At 51.7% G+C, this 20,050-nt stretch overlaps 7 protein-coding genes across 7 annotated transcripts; 3 read left to right on the top strand and 4 right to left on the bottom strand.

Annotated features, from left to right (window-relative positions):
- Positions 1-1,753: 1,753 nt before the first annotated feature.
- On the top strand, positions 1,754-2,191 carry P152DRAFT_469064 (ubiquitin-related modifier 1; the record flags this gene model as incomplete). The annotated part of the gene is made up of 3 exons (XM_033680865.1): positions 1,754-1,797; positions 1,851-2,015; positions 2,074-2,191. 3 exons carry the CDS (start codon positions 1,754-1,756, stop codon positions 2,189-2,191), a joined length of 327 nt encoding a protein of 108 aa, XP_033529913.1.
- An 83-nt stretch (positions 2,192-2,274) lies between these two features.
- P152DRAFT_225646 (uncharacterized protein) lies at positions 2,275-4,979 on the bottom strand. The gene is made up of 4 exons (XM_033674519.1): positions 4,728-4,979; positions 4,317-4,663; positions 2,451-4,235; positions 2,275-2,346 (listed from the first exon to the last, which is right to left on the bottom strand). The coding sequence occupies exons 1-3, from the start codon at positions 4,848-4,850 to the stop codon at positions 2,462-2,464; spliced, it is 2,244 nt and encodes a 747-aa protein (XP_033529914.1). The 5' UTR covers positions 4,851-4,979; the 3' UTR covers positions 2,275-2,346; positions 2,451-2,461.
- A 1,317-nt stretch (positions 4,980-6,296) lies between these two features.
- Positions 6,297-8,085, bottom strand: P152DRAFT_444087 (S-adenosyl-L-methionine-dependent methyltransferase). The gene is made up of 3 exons (XM_033677796.1): positions 7,744-8,085; positions 7,110-7,688; positions 6,297-7,026 (listed from the first exon to the last, which is right to left on the bottom strand). The coding sequence occupies exons 1-3, from the start codon at positions 7,981-7,983 to the stop codon at positions 6,490-6,492; spliced, it is 1,356 nt and encodes a 451-aa protein (XP_033529915.1). The 5' UTR covers positions 7,984-8,085; the 3' UTR covers positions 6,297-6,489.
- Positions 8,086-10,232: 2,147 nt separating this feature from the next.
- P152DRAFT_469066 (subtilisin-like protein) lies at positions 10,233-12,083 on the top strand (the record flags this gene model as incomplete). Its single annotated transcript, XM_033680866.1, has 1 exon — positions 10,233-12,083. One exon carries the CDS (start codon positions 10,233-10,235, stop codon positions 12,081-12,083), a length of 1,851 nt encoding a protein of 616 aa, XP_033529916.1.
- Positions 12,084-12,855: 772 nt separating this feature from the next.
- On the bottom strand, positions 12,856-13,649 carry P152DRAFT_225706 (uncharacterized protein). Its single transcript, XM_033674520.1, has one exon. The coding sequence runs from the start codon at positions 13,460-13,462 to the stop codon at positions 12,905-12,907; it is 558 nt and encodes a 185-aa protein (XP_033529917.1). The 5' UTR covers positions 13,463-13,649; the 3' UTR covers positions 12,856-12,904.
- On the top strand, positions 13,610-15,002 carry P152DRAFT_469067 (uncharacterized protein; the record flags this gene model as incomplete). The annotated part of the gene is made up of 5 exons (XM_033680867.1): positions 13,610-13,813; positions 13,877-13,913; positions 13,971-14,041; positions 14,096-14,277; positions 14,351-15,002. 5 exons carry the CDS (start codon positions 13,610-13,612, stop codon positions 15,000-15,002), a joined length of 1,146 nt encoding a protein of 381 aa, XP_033529918.1.
- Positions 15,003-18,418: 3,416 nt separating this feature from the next.
- On the bottom strand, positions 18,419-19,997 carry P152DRAFT_462687 (UBC-like protein). The gene is made up of 3 exons (XM_033680397.1): positions 19,698-19,997; positions 18,601-19,631; positions 18,419-18,542 (listed from the first exon to the last, which is right to left on the bottom strand). The coding sequence occupies exons 1-2, from the start codon at positions 19,747-19,749 to the stop codon at positions 18,859-18,861; spliced, it is 825 nt and encodes a 274-aa protein (XP_033529919.1). The 5' UTR covers positions 19,750-19,997; the 3' UTR covers positions 18,419-18,542; positions 18,601-18,858.
- Positions 19,998-20,050: the final 53 nt, after the last annotated feature.

Consider the following 20,050-nt stretch of genomic DNA (forward strand, 5'->3'; position numbering starts at 1 on the left):
TGACGATGCCTGAGTTTAGATTGACTCCTCTATCTGAGTTTAACCACTCTCAGGCTCTTCTAAGCCTGGCGTTCCCAAGCTGCTTCCCCTGCGGTGTTGGGGACTTTGTTCATCCCCGTCTCCGGAAGGTAGAGTATCGTGAATATATCAAGCATCTGATGAGGTTCCACGATGGTCGTTTTGCAAAGCATCCGCGCCTACGGTATGTCCCTTTCAACACTCTTTTCCGGAAGCAGGTCAATACCCGTGCATCTTACTTCGTTCATCAACGTCCTGAGCAACGTAATCTATCTCTTGAGGAGCTCTGTGCTGCTTTTGCGGATGACTCTCCTGAAGCCCAGGCCTTGCTGAACTCTATTATCCGTTTTTCGGGGAGTCTACGCGGCACGCGGCACGCGGCCCTATTGGATTGGGCGTGGCAAGCAACTTGAAGCTACCGTGCAATGGATCAGGTCTCCCGACATCTTTTTAACGCTGTCGGCCGCCGATTACCACTGGGATGATCTGCAGCGTCATTTACCTCAATATGAGGAGTGGCGTAATGGATCTCCAGCGGAGTGGATCTCAATCTCACGCCGCAACCTCCGAGACTATCCCCACATCGCCGCATATCTCTTTCATTGGCGCCGCGAGGCTCTATACAAGACTTTGGTAATTCCTAAGTTCAACATCCGCGATCAATGGGGCCGATATGAGTGGCAGGGTCGCGGCTCGTCGCACTCACATTTCCTCCTCTGGCTAGACCGTGCCTGCCCTAACAATGAGCTTGATCGTATCCCTACGGAGGATCTCCCTGCCGCCCTTGAGAAATTTGCGCGGTTCTGGGGCGGTCACATCATGGCGTTGAACCCCGAACCTTCTCGTCGGGCGCGACCTGAGGATGAGCGGAGTGCCATCGCGCTAAGTCCTGACACCCAGGAGAATACGCTGGCCCATTACTCCGCCATCATTAACCGTGTGCAGAAGCACCATTGCACTGATGCGTACTGCCTCCGCACGAATAAACGTACTGACCAGAAGGAGTGTCGTTTCTACGCCCCGTGGCGGATCCGGGGTGCGGCTGTGGTTACGAAGGACGAAGGCAACCCTAGGTTCTTCAACTTCCGCGGTATCCGGAACGATGATCGGTTAAATCATAGCATCTGCTTCCTTCACAGGCGGCACGGTAGGGACGGAGTTCATATCTGGGTGGCGTGGATGCGGAGGGTTTCCGGAAGGCGGGGAGTGAGTGCTGTAAGCAAGGTGGTTATGTGGCGCGAGATCAGGATCAAAATATCACTGTACGATTAGACGATCAGATGAGAAAAGGGTATCGTTTGATTTCCTAATTAGGAAGTTTGCACTGATCGCGAAGGTGCTGGTTTTGAGCAATTCAGCCATTTCCCTGTTTCCTCCCCATGATTAAGAGTACTTTATTAATAATCCTACGGGGTTGAGATACTCTAACTAGTTATGCCTCTACATGTAGCAAGGCAGAGATCACGTGCTAGCTATGCTCGTGATTATTTGGGGCAGAAAGGTTGCCTTTATGCACCACAGGGCTATTTTATATTAAACCCACATGCAAGAGGAGCAGACTGCAGATTGAGCAATGCTAGGCTCAAATGGAGTAGGAAATTCTTCACTCGATTATGATAACCGTATTTGTTCTTCTGACATTCAAGGAAAATATTTAAGAGCCTATTGCTGCTCTGACCTTGGACTTTTGTGCAAGGCGACAACGGTCGAGAACGGAAACTGCAGAGGCTTTCCAATGGCAGATACAGGAGACAACGTCCACCTCACAGTGGAGTTTAGGTATACAGCAAGCACTATCTGAGTGATTGGGGCCATGCTAAATCAATTCACAGCGGTGGTCTTGAAATGCTCTTCTCGAATCGACGAAAGCATAGTGTTTCCTTGCCAAAGATTTCCCCTAAGGGTACTCCGGTGACGATAGACTTCCTAGTGAAATATCTTTGTGACCATCTCATGAAGGACTCCCGGAAAGATCTATTTATAATGGAGGACAATGTGTTAGTTTTACTTCTCTCGCTTTATGGTTTTCTATCCTTCATACTAACAGTGTGAAAGACGGCCAGGCATTCTGGTCCTGATCAACGATTCTGATTGGGAGCTGGAAGGCGAAGCGGATTATGAGATTCAGCCCAATGACAATATCATGTTTGTCTCGACTTTACATGGAGGATGAGGTCAATTCTCGGAAAGCTCCTAAACTAGTGAACAAAGATATTGGATTTTCAGGCCGACAGAAACTCCAAGATTAATCCAGATCGCGGATACCGGTATGGACCACGACGCTATACACAATAATGCCAACTCCAAGCCTTTGAGAAGCAATTCCCCCTGCGCCAAAAACAACCGGACGCCACCGGTCCCAGGTCGAAGAAAAAATCAGTGCAAAAGTAAGACAGGGCGAATATAAACCAGGGGAAATAGCTCTTATATACCCACGAAAATCTCATTTATTCGCACCCATCCAACGTCCTCCTACTTCCAGTGAATCCATAGCAAATATTCGGACATGCTTCACCCGCTCCGGACTCGCAGGCCAAACCTCCCTCCGTAACCGCTCAATCAGCGGATCATCGTCCATGGTGCTGTGGCTTCCATTGGAGCCTGACATGCGTTCGCTCCTCGACCGGCCGTTCGGGGGATCTTCCGTATCTCGATTCAATGCCGATCCGTTCGTCGATTGACTCTGTGGCCTCGGCGTCAGAAGGCCGTCTTCCTCCATGTTGCGCACTGGCGAGCCCGATGCCCCGTCCATATCGGTGTCGCCATCCACATCGATATCCATGGTGCTAGGTTCGGAAAACCGCTTCGCCTTCGCTTTCAATGCATCGATCATGGTCTGATGATCTAACTCTGTCGACGGGACGATGGTTTCCCGCTCGGGTGTCGCCCCGTTCGGGTCCATATTCGGCGACCCCTCCGCAGCCCTCTCGACGGCTTCCAATTCTCGTTCCGTGACCCCATTCGCCCATATGAGCCGCTGTTTGATCTCTTCCATTAGGCCTTCCCATTGACTCTTTCTTAATGTCACCTTTTCGACCTTGCCCAGCTCAAACGCGTGGTTCCCCAGCCCCACCCATTGCAATCCTTCGTAGTACGGTTTGGCAAACTCGATCGTTAATGGCATGACGTGCGCTTCTGCGGGGATTCGGCTGACCGTGCTCAGCAACGGATCGTTCGGCGGCAAAAGCATTCGAACCGCCGTCAGTCCCTTTTTACTGGTCCGCGCGCCTCCCTGCCTCGCACGCGCAACATACGCACCGCAGAGCGGCCGGAGCAGGCGGATGTCGTCATTCTCCAACGCGAGAGAGAGTTCCTCGAGGTTTGGGCACGCATCTACAAGCCCTTTGATCACGGGCGGCGAGAAGGCCCATTGGCTATATAGATTGAGACGGCGGAGGGTCGTGCCATGCTTCAGTGTGATGGCCGCGAAATAATCGCCCGCAAGCGCGAGGTCAACTGCGGGGTTGTGGTATGGGTTGTCTGGGGTCCGAGACTTCTCACTTCCACTCGAAGAGGGCGAATTAGAAAGGTGCTGTCCGTTCCGGTATGAATTTCCAGTCCCGTTCGCAACCGGGGTCTCGCCGCTTGCCGCGCTCGACGCTCGCGACTTGGGAGGGGAGACGTTCACGTAATAGATTTCCTCCAGGCCGGCAAATGTAGATAGCATTTGGGCATATGCGCGATCACGGCCGTTGCCTCGAAGGAAGCGGAGATTGATCGGTTTCTTTAATGGCATGTGGTTCCACGAATTGTCGACAAAGACCGTGACAGGATCCGCGGGGTTGACGGAGTTGATGGTTGTGAAAGACTGAAGCGCCTCCATGTTGAATACTTCGTTGAACTCGTTATTATTACGCGCATACAGGTTGTGTAGCGCAAGGTGCTTGACGTTAAGTTTCTGGTTGGATGCGATGAGCTTGCCAAAATACGTAATTAGTTGCACGGAAATCTCTCCTTCTTCGCGCATTCTGGGATTCCAATGCATGGTGAGAGATGAAAGGCTCTTCGTGCTGGCAAACAATACGGAGAAGTCGTCCGGATAGCAGAGTGGATCCAAATCTAGGAGTGAAAGGGTCTTTAAGGTAGGTAGGGGTGGAACTTGCACCGAAGGTCTGGGGATTCGAGTAATCGGGAATCGAATTGTCAAAGAGGTCAGGCGTGGGCTCACAGCGAGACCTGAGTATATAGTTTGAAGGGGTTTGGTAGACATCTCCCAGCTTTTGCTCCCGTCAGTATTGTCCATCGCGTATACAGCCGTATATCCCAACCAACCGCCAATTTCGACCAGGTAGACTTACGTGAAAGATTGAAGATTGTCCATCCGTTCGATCGCGGCTCGTACTGCAATACTCATCATCATCTCGTCGTCCGGGATCCTCCCTGCTCGAACTTCATCGATATCCCGCTCTTTTGAATCGCCTAGCAAAGAAAAGTGCTTCACGTATGTACCATAATTCCTTGTAGCAAGGCCATTAAGGCCCATGGAAAATGGGCTGCCGGCCCCATATCCTTCGGGCCGGCGGTTCTTGAACCGCATTTGCGCGTATGATCGGAGAGTGGCATGTTCATAGAGGCGAGGGAGGGTCATGTAATAAAGCAGTCTCGATGTTCGTGTAACGAGGGCAATATCAGCGGGTTCATCAAGCTGGAATTTCTTGAGTCAGCACATTGCATCGTGCCCCTATAATAAAAGAGTCAATGCCACTCACAAAGGAGAGAATGTGCAAAAGAATGTTCAACGGAAGTTCTTTGCGCTGCCTCCCGTCACTCTGAACGGTATGCTGGGGGGCCGGTGACGGAGCATAAACACGATACACATCTCGCGGGTCCATCGTGCTCTATGGCCCGGAAACACGTGGACGAAACAGTCAAGTTTGGAAACTCGAAAGAAAGTATCTGGGTGACGTTGGCGATGGTGGATTTCGAGAGGACGGAGTCCAATTCGGCTCTCGAGCTTGAAGACAAAGACTTGGCAGGCTACTTCTTCTCCGCATCTGCTTGTGTAGGGAGTCGAATTCGGCCAGTGGGGAATCGGTCGGTCCTGGCTACATGCGCATTTGACGCTCAGATCAAGGGGGCTAGTAAGCACTTATGGGTACTTGCGTACATAGTAGGAATCGGTCCATGCCAGTGAAAAGGCGAGAACTTAGAACGGAGAACGACTGTTATGCTTCATCATTCTGGGCCCTGGAGAAGCACGAGGCCGGCAGAGAAGCTCCGGCTTTAAGCGTCAGCTTCAGCCTGCAAGAAAACGCAAGTTTAGCCGACAGTCTGCCCCCATCGGCCCATAGTCTTGGAGCATTAGCATGGATGGTGTGCAATAGTCCGATTGGGATGGTGGGGATATTGTCATGGGTGATGCAATAATAATTATGCTGCCCAATGTTCGGAACTCTAACGACGGGATCGGGGGCCACAGGCAGATAGTCTGAATTAGTGAATGAGAGGCGGAGAAATCCCCGGGTTTAAGCCGGCGTGGAGAAAATACCCTAGGCATAACCACGAGAGCAGACCGATCCCGCGATTAATGCAGACATTATGACATGTGATGTTTGATAGACAAGGGGGAAATGACGAGCAGAATAACCGAGCTCCGCATTGGCGTAGAAGCGCGGACAATTTCTCGTTCATCCATGCGATGGAGGGGTTCAAAGTTGAAACTCCTACAGGCTGCAGATAATAGGAGAGGAGAATCGATTCTTGTTGGACAGGAACAAGAAGAGATCGCGCAGGACGGCAAGGCAGAGGAGAACTTGGGGATGACCAACGCGGAGGACGGTACGCCATGTCCTAATTACCGCCTATGGAGTTACTCCTCAACAGTCAGCGCGTCATAAATAAGGTACTTAGGATACCACGGATTTCCAAGTTAGGTATGAATTTAACCCTCTAACTGACCACCGAACCGAAGGTTGACCTTGGTAACAGGAAGTATCAAGATTCAAGTACAGCTACTAAGGCAATAATACCATCTTACATAGTAGGCAACGCAATGGATGAATTTGGCTACCATGAGTACGGAATACTCCGTACAGAATGGCGCTATCCAGCTTATTGCATCTTCATCCTTGTCCCATGTCGATGGGCGGGCACAATGGGTGGGCATTGCCAAATTTGCATAACAAATGCTTAACTTACGCGACGATGAATCCGGGTTTGTGCAATCTGGACCGGCCCGCTGGGATGTGTTGTGAGTGAGTTGCGCAACTTCCCTCGGCCGCATCTGATATACCACTAGGTACACCCTACACATCTACACTCTCAAGAGCACCACCATGGTGGATAGTAGTATTCGATCTTGGAATCATCAATCGCGCTGCGGATCTTAGTTCTATCACTAGGTATCAAGAATGGCAGATCTGCTGGCTTTGGAACACACCATGGATCGCCCCATTTGGAACAGATTTCGAGTGCGCCGCGCACAGTACTCGTCTCGAGGTACAAGTGTTGTTTCTCCCAGCAATTCATGAATTACCCCGTGTACACAAACTCCAGGATTCCAAAAGGTGTCCCGGGGAGTAAATGAACTTTATCCAGGTGGATCTTCGCGTCAACGCTCTGGAACAGCTCCTTCCATTCCTCGACCGTCCTCTCCTTCGCATTCAAAACCACCATCATTTGAAGATCTAGGGCGCTGAGGAACCGTTCAGCAGGCAAGGGCAACAACTTGTTGCCTTTCTCATCCGCCATTGGTGGCATCACGCCATCGAAAATCAGGAACCGCGAGCCGGGCTTCATCTGCGGCGTGATCTGGCCGATGATCTTCCTCGCATAACTATCCGCCCAGTCGTGGAGGATGTGTTTGAGGAAGTATATCTCGGCTTGGACGGGTTGGGGCGTGAAGAAATCGTGCGCCCGGAAGGAAATCCGAGACGAAACCGACGAATCCACGTTGGTGAGGCTGGCATCGAACTTCGCTTCTAGTCCAGGGAGGTCCTCAACGACGCAAGTCACGTTCGGTGCGATATTAGCGATGGCCTGCGAGATGTGTCCTGTGGATCCCCCAACCTTTCGCGCGATTCAATTAGCTGTCAATTTCTCACAATTCGAACTGGATCTGCGCAACTGAAGGGCGGGATGGGTGAGCTTACATCCACGAGGGTTGCATTCCCGAAAGATGCCCAATCGACTAACTTCAGGAGACCCGGGGGATCAATGGCAGTGTTCACGGCTGCGGATTGCATCGCCTGTCCGAATCGCTCTTCTCGCCAACCTTTCCTCTCGCCTTCACCGTCTTCGGCCACGAATTGAAAGAACGATTTTTCCGCCAGTTCCGGCTTGGAGTCTGGATTATACAATGCCAATGACGACGCTGCTTGACCCGGCTTGTCCGTCATCTGGTCCTTGCCCGCAGTGTACCGTCTGAGGGCCTCCGGAAGTTGGACGCACCCTGCTCCGACCTCCTCTGTATTATGGATAATCCAGGATGCGAGTTCTGGTGTCTTCACGACCACAGCCGATGAAGCGGTGTGGATAATATCGTCTGAGCCAGGGGATGACTCGGCAAACAGACGCATAGTAAAAGCATGACGAAGAATGCGGCGCACAACATCGGTGGGAAGTCCAGTGGCTTCGGAGATTTGCACATACGTTGCGCTGCCGTCAACTGGCACAGCGGAATAAAAGTCGAACTCGGAAAGCACTCCTATAACCATCATGTCGTGCTTGAGCTGTTTGTGGGGAGTAAGTTAAGTACCCTATCCGTCCAATAGGATCTGAAATTACCGTGAGTGAATGCCAGAACTGGAACTCCACGGGCCCGATGGCTACATGAAGCATGTCCATCAGAGATTCGATCAGCATCATACGAGGACCTTGGACTTCTGGTGATGGAGGATACGGATGAAGTCCGTCCTTGTCCAACGATGGCAATGGAGCGTTCACAGAGTTCATGTGGGATGTAACTGCCGTGGCCATCTCCGTGACCTTGCTGGCCAGCTCGACTAGCGAATGATTTCCAGCCATCGTAGGTAAAGCTTGTGTAACGTGTAGGTTAGCAATAAGATCTGGGGATAAGCATAGGGCTGGGAATCGTAGCGTCTTTATATCTCCTGCCCTCGCCTAGATATGGAGTAGCGGTATGCCTCCACGCCCCACTGCCCAAATATAGTTAGCTCATGGCTCGAGCGGATGGTATACGGAGTTAACCAGGTTCGGTTTTGCACCAATGCACACGATCAAGGCGATGATGTGCAGTTGGGGTATGGAGGGGTGCTACGCATGGATTCTCAGCAAATAGCAATGGTTACACTCCTCTTGGGATAGCAGACTTTGGGCCAAACCAGCAAGCGAGCTTCATCAGTCATCAGTCATCGGTCATTTCGCTCTCCTTCTGACTTCTCCATAAGGATATGCAGCTTTCGGAACGGCATCTCCCCCCTATGATCATTTGCTGAACGGGCATTAGCGTGGTGGTGGTCCACTTGGGGGCCAAGATCCAACATCGTTAATTTGGTCTTACATCGTCGGATGGCTCAGATTGAACAGACTCAAACGGTTTAGCGCTTAGCTGCTAAGCATCGGTACCTCTATACTTCGTAATTGAATTCCTGGCTGGGCGTCATTAATGGCAAAGCCTGCAGGTGTTGTTTATGGGGCGGTTTTCAGTGAACCGACATGGTGCAACGAACTGTCTGAATGGCGGATGGGTCAAGGGTCCGCTTTTAAACCACCCGGTTACGTATTAGATATTATCCTTTCCCCCAAACATCGTTGTCGAGATCATGGTATCTAGAATTTCGTTCTGTGCCGATTAACGATGGGGATCTGGATGTCATCCCCGACCTTGCATCATGAGAGCCTGGTTCAGGAACCAATCAGCGAATACAGCTGTCACCATAGCGACCAGGGGATGAACGTCCATCGTCCTAGACTTCTCCGCGGTGGCATCAGATAAGGTCTCCTTGTTCTCCATGATTTTCTCCATCGTGCCAGTACAGGTCGTCCTTCGTGTTAGAAATCACCATCGATGCTCCAAAACCTCGGACGCGTCTCGAAGCTCAGTTGCCAACGTCCTAGGAGCCGACTCGGGCATTGAAGCGTTCCCTTGGCCGCATTGTCGCGGGGGAATCTCAAGTCATTCGGCGAATCGTGCGGAGAACCGATATCTTGATCTTGATGCTGTAAGAGTCTGCCATGTCGGATTATACTCGCGGCTTGCTACTGTAGCACCCTGAATACAGGAAATGGAGTCTTCGAAGGGGTTCAGTACTTACGTCTTGCGGGAATTCCCCAAAGTAGGAAAACGTACTTGGTCATTGGCACAGCATCGTCGCAGTTGAAATCCTGTGCCGTCTTCAAGAGCAGGGCCTTTCCGGTATGGGCCTGTAGCAGATCCTGATGACGCTCTCCTTCGTTGATACTTGTTTAATTGTGAAGGTCTCAAGTTAACTGAGTGCTCCAGTGATTACCATATGTCGCTGTAAGCCGCTCGATCGAGGCCAGCGTTGTACGATATCCCATCGTCGATCTCCCATAGATGCCCATTAGAGCTATGAGCACATGTTCGGCTTCAGTGGAGGGGGTATCTGGCGAAATACTGGGCATGAATAGCAGGGACCGCGACTCCGAAATGGCGTAGTATGGAGAGGTGCACAACATCAACTTTGCTGTTGGCAAATAAATTGATGGCTGCTGTGTCGTTCACAACATTCACACCCGCAGTTCCTCGAGCTTGAGGAAAGCCATTAACCACTGCTGGCCCATGCCTTATCCCTTCACTCCAATATTCCAGCCCCATTCAATCGATGGAAGCTCTCCCTTACTCATCACCAATTACTTGGTTAGATAAACCTAAGTCTCTTGTTACTGCAGCCCAGGAACTTCCCAATTGAGTACTATGTACTAGCATCAGGCAGAACAAGTAACGCCCTCATCGGTTATTGATGGATGCTTGTTGAACTCAACCACTGCCAACGGCTACACTACACCCTCTCTGTCGGTGTTTCTATGTTATTCCCCATCATCAGGCCTTCTAATTCATCGCTCTTTTGTCAGACTTCGTTTTCCTCTGGAGAGGAACAATTTGAGGGCTTGCTGGTGGTTATCACTCACCATCTCCTTCACTGCCACCAACCTCCACCTCTTTCACCCTGGGATGAGAAACATCCTATAACGCTTTCGTTTTACTGCCTATTTCCTTTCGTTGTTTCAACACTATGGCGAGTATTTGGCATCCAGCCTCTGCAATGGTCCTACTAGCGTTGTACTGCTTGATGTTCGTGGCTCATGCTGATATCCTCCATGAGCGCATCACGCAGGTACCACGTGGATGGGCACGAAGCTCCCTCCCTCAGGATGGCGAGACCATTACCCTCCAAATTGGGTTAGCCTTGAACAACCTTGACCAGATGCGAGCTAACCTTATGGCCGTTTCGTCTCCTTCCGACCGATGCTACGGCCATCACATGGATCGTGAAGCGGTGGACGCCATGGTTAATCCAAAGCCTGAGGCAGGAGAGAAGGTTATGGGATGGCTCAAGTCCAACGGGATTAAAGACATGTTCAACGACGGGCGGACAGTGCACTTTTCCACCTCCGTTAGAGCAGCCGATCGTTTGCTGAGCACCCGATTCCGGTACTTCAAGAGCGATGGGGCTGTTAAGCTTCGCACCATGGACTATTCAGTTCCTGAGGACTTGGAGGAGCATATTGACATTATCCACCCCACCACGTACTTTGGTCCGATACATCCCGTTCCAATCACGCGGCTCTTGGAATCCGAGCTTGCAGAGGCCAGCAACACACTCAGGTCGTCAATCACCAAGCGTCAAACCACTGCCCCTTCATGCGGAACGTTTATCACGCCATCCTGCTTGAATGAGTTATACAACGTTCGGAATTACACTGCCCACTCCAATTCTGGATCTCATCTTGGCTTTGGGTCATTCTTAAATCAAAGCGCTCGTTACGAGGACTTGGTTCGCTATCAAAACCATTTTGGCCTGCCGCACCAGAACTTCACGAAGGTTTTCATCAACGACGCGGCAAATAACCAGAGTGCATCCTCGAGAGATCAAACCGAGGCAAATCTTGATGTGCAACAGCTAGTCGGCGTTGGAGGCCCGCTTCCCATTACCGAGTTTTTGACAGGAGGTGCACCCCCTTTTATTCCGTCATTAGACCTCCCAACCCCAGAGGAAAACACCAATGAGCCTTACGTCCCATACTACGAGTTCCTCCTCCGCCAACCGAACTCGGCATTGCCACAAGTTATTACCAATTCCTATGGGGAGGCGGAGCAAACCGTCCCTCTTCGATACGCCCACCGGACATGCAACCTCATCGGCCTACTCGGTCTTCGTGGTATTACGGTACTTCAGTCGTCAGGCGACACGGGGGTCGGTGCTGCCTGCCAATCCAATGATGGGAAGAAAACACCTGAGTTCGTCGGCCAATTCCCCTCGACCTGCCCATGGATTACCGGCGTCGGAGGTACCGAGGGGCTTAATCCTGAGATCGCATGGCGAGATAGCTCAGGCGGCTTTAGCGACGTGTGGAGTCGTTGGGACGCCCCATATGCCATCAAAGCCGTTTCGAATTACCTGGAGAACGAGGCTAACCAAACAGCTCTCGAGCAGCAGAGACCGTACTTTAACTATCACGGTCGTGGATTCCCAGATGTATCTGCACATTCCGGGCGGCCATGGTATCTCGTCTTTAGTGGCAACCGCATGTCTCGAACTGGCGGCGCTAGCGCTGCGTCTCCAGTATTTGCTGCCATCGTTGGGCTTCTCAACGACGCGAGGTTTCGGGCCGATCCTCCCCTTCCAGCGTTGGGCTTCCTGAACCCGTGGCTGTACTCCGACGGGTACAAGTCCCTCCTCGATGTCACCGAAGGCGGATCGGTTGGATGCACCGGAATCAATCCGCAGTTGGGAATCTTCTACAACGGGAGTAGCATTATCCCATCCGCTAGTTGGAATGCCACGAAGGGATGGGATCCCGTGACAGGACTCGGTGTGCCGGACTTTCAGAAGATGTTGGCAGCAGCGTTGAAATTGAAGAAAGGGAGGGGATGTGGGATAGCGAAGGTCCTGCACGAGGGATCTGCGGAGCGTACGTGAAAGCACAATCGGAGGTGTCCACAGGGAGGACTTTCGGGAGGAACACTGTGTAGACCAACATCGCAAGATAAATAGGGTCAAACGGTCGCAAGCGACAGCCATTTGAACGCTGCGAAGCCATACTAGTCGGGCATGCTGTGCTCTGGTGTGCCCAACTGATAACTGTACATTCGTAAATCGCGGAGAAATCTTTCGGGAAGAGGTCAAAAAGATTCCAGTTGCCCCTAAACTTTCCTTTAAATACCGCTATCGCGTAGAGTACCGTACAATTGGGTCTTGGGGACCCCAAGCTAAAGACCGCCAAATTCCCCTGTTTGCTCAAGTGCAGTGAGGTCACTGAAGTCGGCCCATTTATCCTAAGGTCGATCGAACACTAGAGGGAACGATCTGCAAATATGTCATCGGGGACCACCGAAGCCGGTCGGTATGGTACAACAGAACTCGGAAGATTGGGATTCTGTTGGGTCCTCGACCTTTCTGCCTGAATCGGGATTCCGGGATGATCCATACCTTACCTCCTGGTACCATCAAGCACGGCTGATGACATGCATGCATGAGGTACCCTGCCCTTTCAATTTGACCCATGTGGTGTGCTTACGCCTTACACCCACGTGGGCCGGAGTGAACAGGTACATCCACCACTATTTCTACAGTCCCGGTCCTACTACGGAAGGTACCTTACAGCCTGCTATTAAGTGTGCATTTCTGAGTCCGCCCTGGTAGACTACAACGACAGACAGGCTGGAGTTATATCTTAAATCGCTCTGGCGCTGGACTCCGCAGGTGGAGTGCCGTGGTTGCGCTCCACAAATATCCGCCCCTCAAATGTCAAACTCGTAACTCAGGTTAAGTTGAAAACCACACACCACGAGAGAAAGAGTTTTAGGTCGCGCAATTCCTGATGCTCTCGCCATTCGGTTGACGCAACGCGTGAGGTTTATGGAGGACATCCCGAATCGCGGTTTGCCCGACCTGTCAAAAACGTGGACATCCTGGCCAATGCAACGTATTACACAGAAGCCTCGGTCAAGCCCTCCATCTAGAAATACCTCCGATGCGTGAATGGTTGAGTCCTTGAAAGATCTCTGCTTTGCGGATCTAGACTGTGGAGACGTGGGTCGAGATGTCAACTTCGACAACCCATTCGTTGCGCTGACATCCGCGTATGATGGGAGCCTTGTGGAATAGGTTCCATGTTCTGCTTGACCCTGACGACCCTGACGACCCTGACGACCCTGATGGCTGGACCTCCTTCTCCGTTCCCACTGGAAGATCGACTTTTTTGGGTAAATCGCCAATGGCTGTCTGCTGTCAACGTCGCGCCGTTCCGGCTCCAGGCATCGGATGAGGAGGAACGGCAAAAGGCAGGTTGTCGCCATGTTCCTGAGCTGACTCTCTTTTCCTCCATTTCCACTGTCCTCGTACTACTGTTTGTGTTTCTGCATTACACTTTCACCATTTACTTTTCGGTACTGTCATTTTCCCTTTACGTCCATTTTCAACCGTACTCGATACAGCTGGAGATCATGAGGTTTCCCCCGCCGGAAGTCCAGGCTTCATGGCCCGAACCGAACTTCGAGAATCCCAAAACTCGAGGGCTGGCTCTGATTGTTGTCGAACTTACGATCCTACCAGTCGCCTTGATAGTGCTTTCACTGCGGTTCTTCGTGAGGGGCTTCATGCTCCGTCGTCAGATTTCATGGGATGACTGGACCATGTTGGCGGCAGCGGTCAGTTTCCACACCTCTTACTGATTTCCAGAGCATAAAAGATCTAATACCTCCATTATTTAGATCTGCGCGATCGGAGTCACTATATGCGTTGTTCTAGGTACGAACTATAGAGACATGGAAATAGTGCCGGATGATACTGACTTTGAGACTCAAGCGTCGCAAGCGTATGGATGGGACATCCATGTATGGGATCTGACCGCGAGTCAAGCAGTCAAAGGCCGACAGGTGAGTGTGGCCGTCATCACTTTAGGGGTCATGACTGCTGACGATCTAGTGAAGGCGTCCATCGCTGCTCAAACGCTTTTCATACTTGCATCCGGCCTCACGAAAGTCTCTATCCTGTTAAGTTACCTACGGATTGCCCCGAAGGGCTCGCTTTTTCGGCGCATCACTTACTGCGCCCTCACCGTATGTGCACTCGCAATAGTGATCTTCTTCGTCGTCCTATGGACGCAGTGTTTGTAAGTCGCCTCACTTGAATCATCCCCCCTCTTGTCCCCTATACCGGTTGTTCTTGTCTGACCGTCTCGTTAGGCCCATGTCCAGTTACTGGGAACTTCTCGCGCCGCACCGTGACTGCAAGCCGGAAGGTCCACCCTTGATGATCCAGGCGACGATCACTGTTGTCCTGGACTGCATTATTTACACCATCCCGATGCCGACATTCTACCAACTCAAGCTTCCTTTGGTGCAAAGGATCGGCCTTATCGTCATCTTCGGCTTCGGAAGCGTTGTCGTCGTGGCCGGAATCATGCGCGAATACTACATCTATTATACCGTCTACGAAACGTACGATATAACGTGGGAAGGCTTCTCCATGTGGATTTGGACCGCCGTCGAAGTCAATCTTGGGGTTATCTGCGGCAGTGTGCCATCACTGAAGCCTCTCTTCTTCCGTGATCGATCTAGGAACGCTTCCTCATACGGCCACTCCCACGGAGCATCCGCTAACGTCACGGCGGACCGCCGTCGGACGATGCGTAAGCCCCACGCTGATGAAGAGATGGATACCCTCACGGGAGGTATCACGGTCAAGCGAGATGTGAGGGTTGACTCTACACGGAAAGTACCGTCTTGGGCAGAGTCCGCTTTCGAACGGGCGGGCGGGGCATCCTCGATTGCCAGCAGCATCGAGAATAACCAGACACCATGGGATAACCGAATACCCGCCCAAGGACCTCCTTGAGGGTCATAAATGGCAAATTCGGTTTTGATTCCCTCCCCTAACTATATCCGATTCGACTTGAATATGGAAACGGATACGACTAGACACGGCGGGTCCGTTGCCGATACCCCGGATAACCTGGCTCGATTGTTGGAGCTCTCGGTTCCTCCTTGTCATTCGTAGCCTTCCCATTAATCTCCACGGGTACCAGCCGGTCCACACGACGGCGCGAGATTTTAAAGACTGGGCTTGAACGAGAATCTGGTGTTTGTTCCTCACAGGGGTGTCGAACGAAAGTCCTAGCGACATGACAGACCAATCACATCGAAGAAAGGGCCGGCTCGATAACTGCGGCCCCTGTACAGGGTTCTTCCAGCGTCTAAGATGAGTCTCGGCTTGAAGTGTTAATTATTGGTACGCTGTACATTCACAATATGACCACTGCTGCTGAGTTAGACCGGGCTACCTGATGCCCGGTCCAACAACACCTCCGGTTTTGACCAAGATGTTGGATCCGGGGCGATTGATTGAAATGGTCAAGACCACTGTACCATTAACTGTATGGTACACCGGGTACCATGGTCAAATCCAGCTCCCACAGTGACTTTGGCACACCGTCATCGAAATTGCCCTAAGGAACAGCATCGTATTACCCGCAGCAGGCGACCTCGAACTGGGATCGCTTCAAATTATCCTCTTGAACTCCCAAAAACGTATGCAGCTCAGGGTGCTTTGGTTCTATTATCTCAATATCAAGGCCCGCGGCGAATGTTTCCAAGGGAGAGACATCATATCTCAAGATAATATGGAACAGTCAGACAATGACAGACATAATCAACGTTAGTCTTAGTGCTATCCTCTGCTCAAACATAATAATAAGAATCAATTTAACGTACTATCTGGATCCCTTTCGGGTCTATGAGCACAGCATTCGATCTGGTCTGTCGTGGGCAAAAGTTTCCCCGTGGCCCAGAGGCTGCGGGCACATAAAATCCCGCCTCCTCCCCTTAGTAGAGTATTCCAATCATTTTTTATCTTTCCGCATGAGTCGGTCTTTCCGCCTACGCGGAGAGCTTATTCTGGGACGTCGTGGAGGAGCTGGAACGGTTTCCAGTCCTCTATTACCTCGTTCTCAACTTCCTTGGTCACCCGGTATTGCTCGAGGCCTCCCGCATCGATCAGCCATCTTGCTGCGTAGCGCACCTTGTCCCTGTCATGCAATACCCTCTTAAAGTCCGTTGTTCCAGCTCGTTGGAGGAGCGCGATCCTCTGGTCGGTCCGCTGCGGGCAAAACGCAAGGAGATGGTAGAGAGACTGTCGGGGGCCACCGCATTCACACGCTGGGTGGATTCCAGGGACACCAATTTTCGCGAGCCATCCTTCAACTCCGACTACCTCAGTCCGTAGTGCCATAAGCGCCGAGGCCTCGTGTTTCTGGAGGCCATCGAACCGGATGAGGCATTGGGTTTCCCACGGGTCCTTCTATGTCCTTGCCCTCCTTCCTGGTTTGGCCGCTTCGGCCTGCCATCTCTCCCTCCATTTCGCCCGATACTCATCCTGGATCATCCGGTACGGGCCTTTTCGCTGTTGTGTCTGATATCCCCTAGCTGGTTCGGGCCGGGGGAACAGAAGTTTTCATACTGGGTCCGGAGAGTACACATTGCGGGTTCAGGTATAGACCGTATACGTCGGGGTCGGCCTCGCGTTCGTCTCGGGGAGCGGAGGCAGTATCCCAGACTTGCGTTAGGGCTCCCTCAATCTGGGTAGTGACCTTGTGGGAGTTCATCGATGCTGCTCTTTGAGCGGCCCGTTCTTGGACATAGAGTTCGATTGGGGGAACGTCCGCCTCTCTCTCAAGCGCGGCGATTGGTGTCCGTTTGTAAGCCCCTAGGATCTTTCGAAGGCACTTATTCTGAACCTTGGCTAGGTCCTTCATTTTGCCCTCAGAGATTGGCTCACCCTGCTGACGGACTCCCCAGATTGGGGCACCGTATGTCATAATGGGCCGTGCAACCGCTGTATAGAGCAGCCTCGATTTCCGGACGGATGGTCCCCATACCGATGATGTTACCCTCGCCAGGGAGTCGAAGGCCTTAAGTCCCCTCTGTGTTGCCCAAGGATGTGGTCCTTCCATGAGAGAGAGGGTTCGAGCCAGACTCCCAATACCCGGAGGGACGTAACTAATTCAGCGTGGTGTCCTTGTATCTGGATCGTAGAACGGAGATTAGCGGAAAGATTGCGTTTCTTGGTAAAGTGGATAATCTGGTACTTATCCGGGGCAAATTTAGCCCCGAACCGTGACGCCCATTCCAGGCAAGCATCGTGGGCCGCAGTTAGTCGTTGGCAGTTAGCTACTGCCGTGTCTCCCCAGGTGACAAGTGTAGTATCATCAACGAACCCGAACCCGAGCAAGTTACCCTGAACATCTTTGAACTGTTGTAGCAGGTCAGATATGAATAGGGTAATCAGCGCGGGTGATAGGATAGAGCCTTGCGGGATCCCTCTGCTCAAACATAAGTGTCAGAAGGAAAGAATGGGCGGTATCAGTTTATAACCCCCGCTATAGTACTATGTAATAACTACCACAAAACGCTCCCATTTGAAAGAAGTCGACTGTGACTAACGTGTAGTGAATTCTCGGGTGTCCTTCAGCACTATTTGAAATAGACGCTTGAATAGATGAAGGAATAGTTAGTTGTTTCCAGTTAACTGAGGCCAACCAAGAGCTAGTAGAATACCTTTTGCTAGGCAGTGACTCATCTTCAGATTGACATTCGAGATCCAAGGTGTCGCGTGGCGCGTATCATTACGTATACCAGCAAGGTATCGGACTCGGCCGCGGACTTCCTTAATAATGATGAGTTGCAGTCTTCCAAGGGGTTCAGTTTGGCCCCTCAACCCGCCATGTCTATAACTATGTTCACCGTCGATGATCGGGTAACGTGCACTCTCAATCAAACATTGGACGACTCACCACAGCTTCTCCTGTAAAGCATATCACTTGATGAGATACTTGCGCCAAATAGTAGATCTACAGGTTGGGATTTAGAACCGGACATTGAAGTGAATGGTTCGACCAGTTGATTCCCTGGTTAGAGACGTGTGGAAGTGAATTCACAGCGAGATGTGAATGCTTTGTCCGAGTCAAAGAACAAATGCCATGTGAATTGTCTTCTCTCTATTAAATCAAAGTGTGATCTATGTTGTGCTGCCTGCAAGGTTGACAAGACACTCATCACTTCATTCAGACGCGACACTCATACCAGCCTGAACACAACGAGGCATGAAAGCCAGAGTGATGTGTTGGTCTCAGGTCAAGGGCTTCCTTCGACGCCTCCTATCCGGCCATAGCGTCGAAGAGCCGGATTTCATCATGGTCACCCCTCCTACACCTCCGGAGAGCGACGAGCTCGAATCAACAGACTCCTATGAGACCGCCCCGGAGTACCATATTCCTGTCAACAGCGCCGCCGGACGACAAGACGGTATGGCTGCACCAATGATCAAGACATTAAAGTGCTAATCAATCCGCTAGCTCCACCGAGGGTCCCGTCAGGCATCCTAAAAATTCGACATCAGCCAATTCAAGCATACATGATCGAGGACGACGTTTTCTCACCCACCTATCTCCGCCTGCCTCCTTCCTAATCTCCGCCTGCACTTCTACAAGAAATGGATTTGAGGGGCGGGTACGCAAGGGCTGGCGTATTAAAGGTGCCTGTCTGGATAGGCAATGAGGGGGCGGAACATTCGGTCGATGGTTCTCGTTGTGACTGGGATCCAGACGACGGCAGTAACTCGCGCAACAATTTGGCTGGATCTTGGCACCATTGGGCGTTCTGGTGTCCTCTTCTGCTGTCTATAATCCTTGTCACGTTCAAATGAATTTTAGAATTCTAAGCAGCAGAAATACTAGCGCTACGGCGACAAATCCGATTGCGCGGTCTATCCAAGCAGACAATACGTCCCGGTCCGGTGTTCGAGGGGTGTGATTCGGTGTTAACGCAGCGGGTGCGGTCGAATCGATCGATCTTGTTGGACGTGGCGGGGAGTTTGAACTTGACGAAGCCACTGTTGCCACCGGGTCACTCTCCTTCCGCTTCGCCATTCCATCTTTGTATGCCAGTGCCAGCCCCGGCGGAATGACAGTGTCCGACGTCTCAAGTTTTTCACCTCGCTTCTCCATCGCGCTCACCTCCTCTGCCCACTCCCCCATGATTTCCCTATTACATTTCCCGCATGTATCGCATTTCCAGCCCCAACTTTCTTTCGCGAACGTCTCCCGGACCTCGCTGCTGGTCTCAAGCCCGCCAATCTGCCCGCGGCTGTCGTCGGCCATGATTGACCGTAGGGCGACTAGCGCCGTCCGCACCCCCCAAGCAGGTAGCCACGTTTCTTCATGATGCCCGGAGATACTGAGGCAAATCTCGCGGTTGACCTCGAATCGCCCTGATGGGGTCAGGAAGCGGAAATTGGGGGGTTTGAGCGGATATTGCGGAGGGAGGGAGATGCGGCCATGGTAGATGCCGGACTCATATGGAGATGATGCCGGGCCTCGTATGGTGAAGTGCCATTCAAAAAGGTTCGAGTCGATGGGATGGGCGGTTAAGGAGGGATCCGGCAAGGACGCGAGCTCGGATGCTTCTTTTACTGCTTGGCATGTTAGCGGATTGGTATTCTGGTGGAACATATTTCGGCAAGTCACGGAGAACCTACGTAAGCGCCGGATGGTTGGAGTTTTTGAGTTATATGAAGACGTGTTTGCCATTAAAAGTCCGCGACTTGGTGATACGGTAGAAGGGCGAGGCTTGTGGAATGGACGTGACGAGTTAGATAAAATTCCAAACCGAGCAACGCTCCAGCGCTAGAAGGTTAAAACGTAATTGGTATAAAAGAGCACCGGTATAGTAGTGTATGTATCTAGCATTTGTATCGTGGTATTATCCTGTGGTGATCTGCGCGGGACCGTTGAGCTTGAAGTACTGTACATACTAATTACAACTGATGCGACGTGGAGCGCGGGGGGTTGGGAGGTTGGGCCGGGAAGGGCAGAGTACATTGTCGATACC

The sequence above is a fragment of the Eremomyces bilateralis genome, assembly GCF_010015585.1.
Source record: "Eremomyces bilateralis CBS 781.70 unplaced genomic scaffold P152scaffold_38, whole genome shotgun sequence".
In the NCBI taxonomy this organism is placed as follows: Eukaryota; Fungi; Ascomycota; class Dothideomycetes; order Eremomycetales; family Eremomycetaceae; genus Eremomyces; species Eremomyces bilateralis.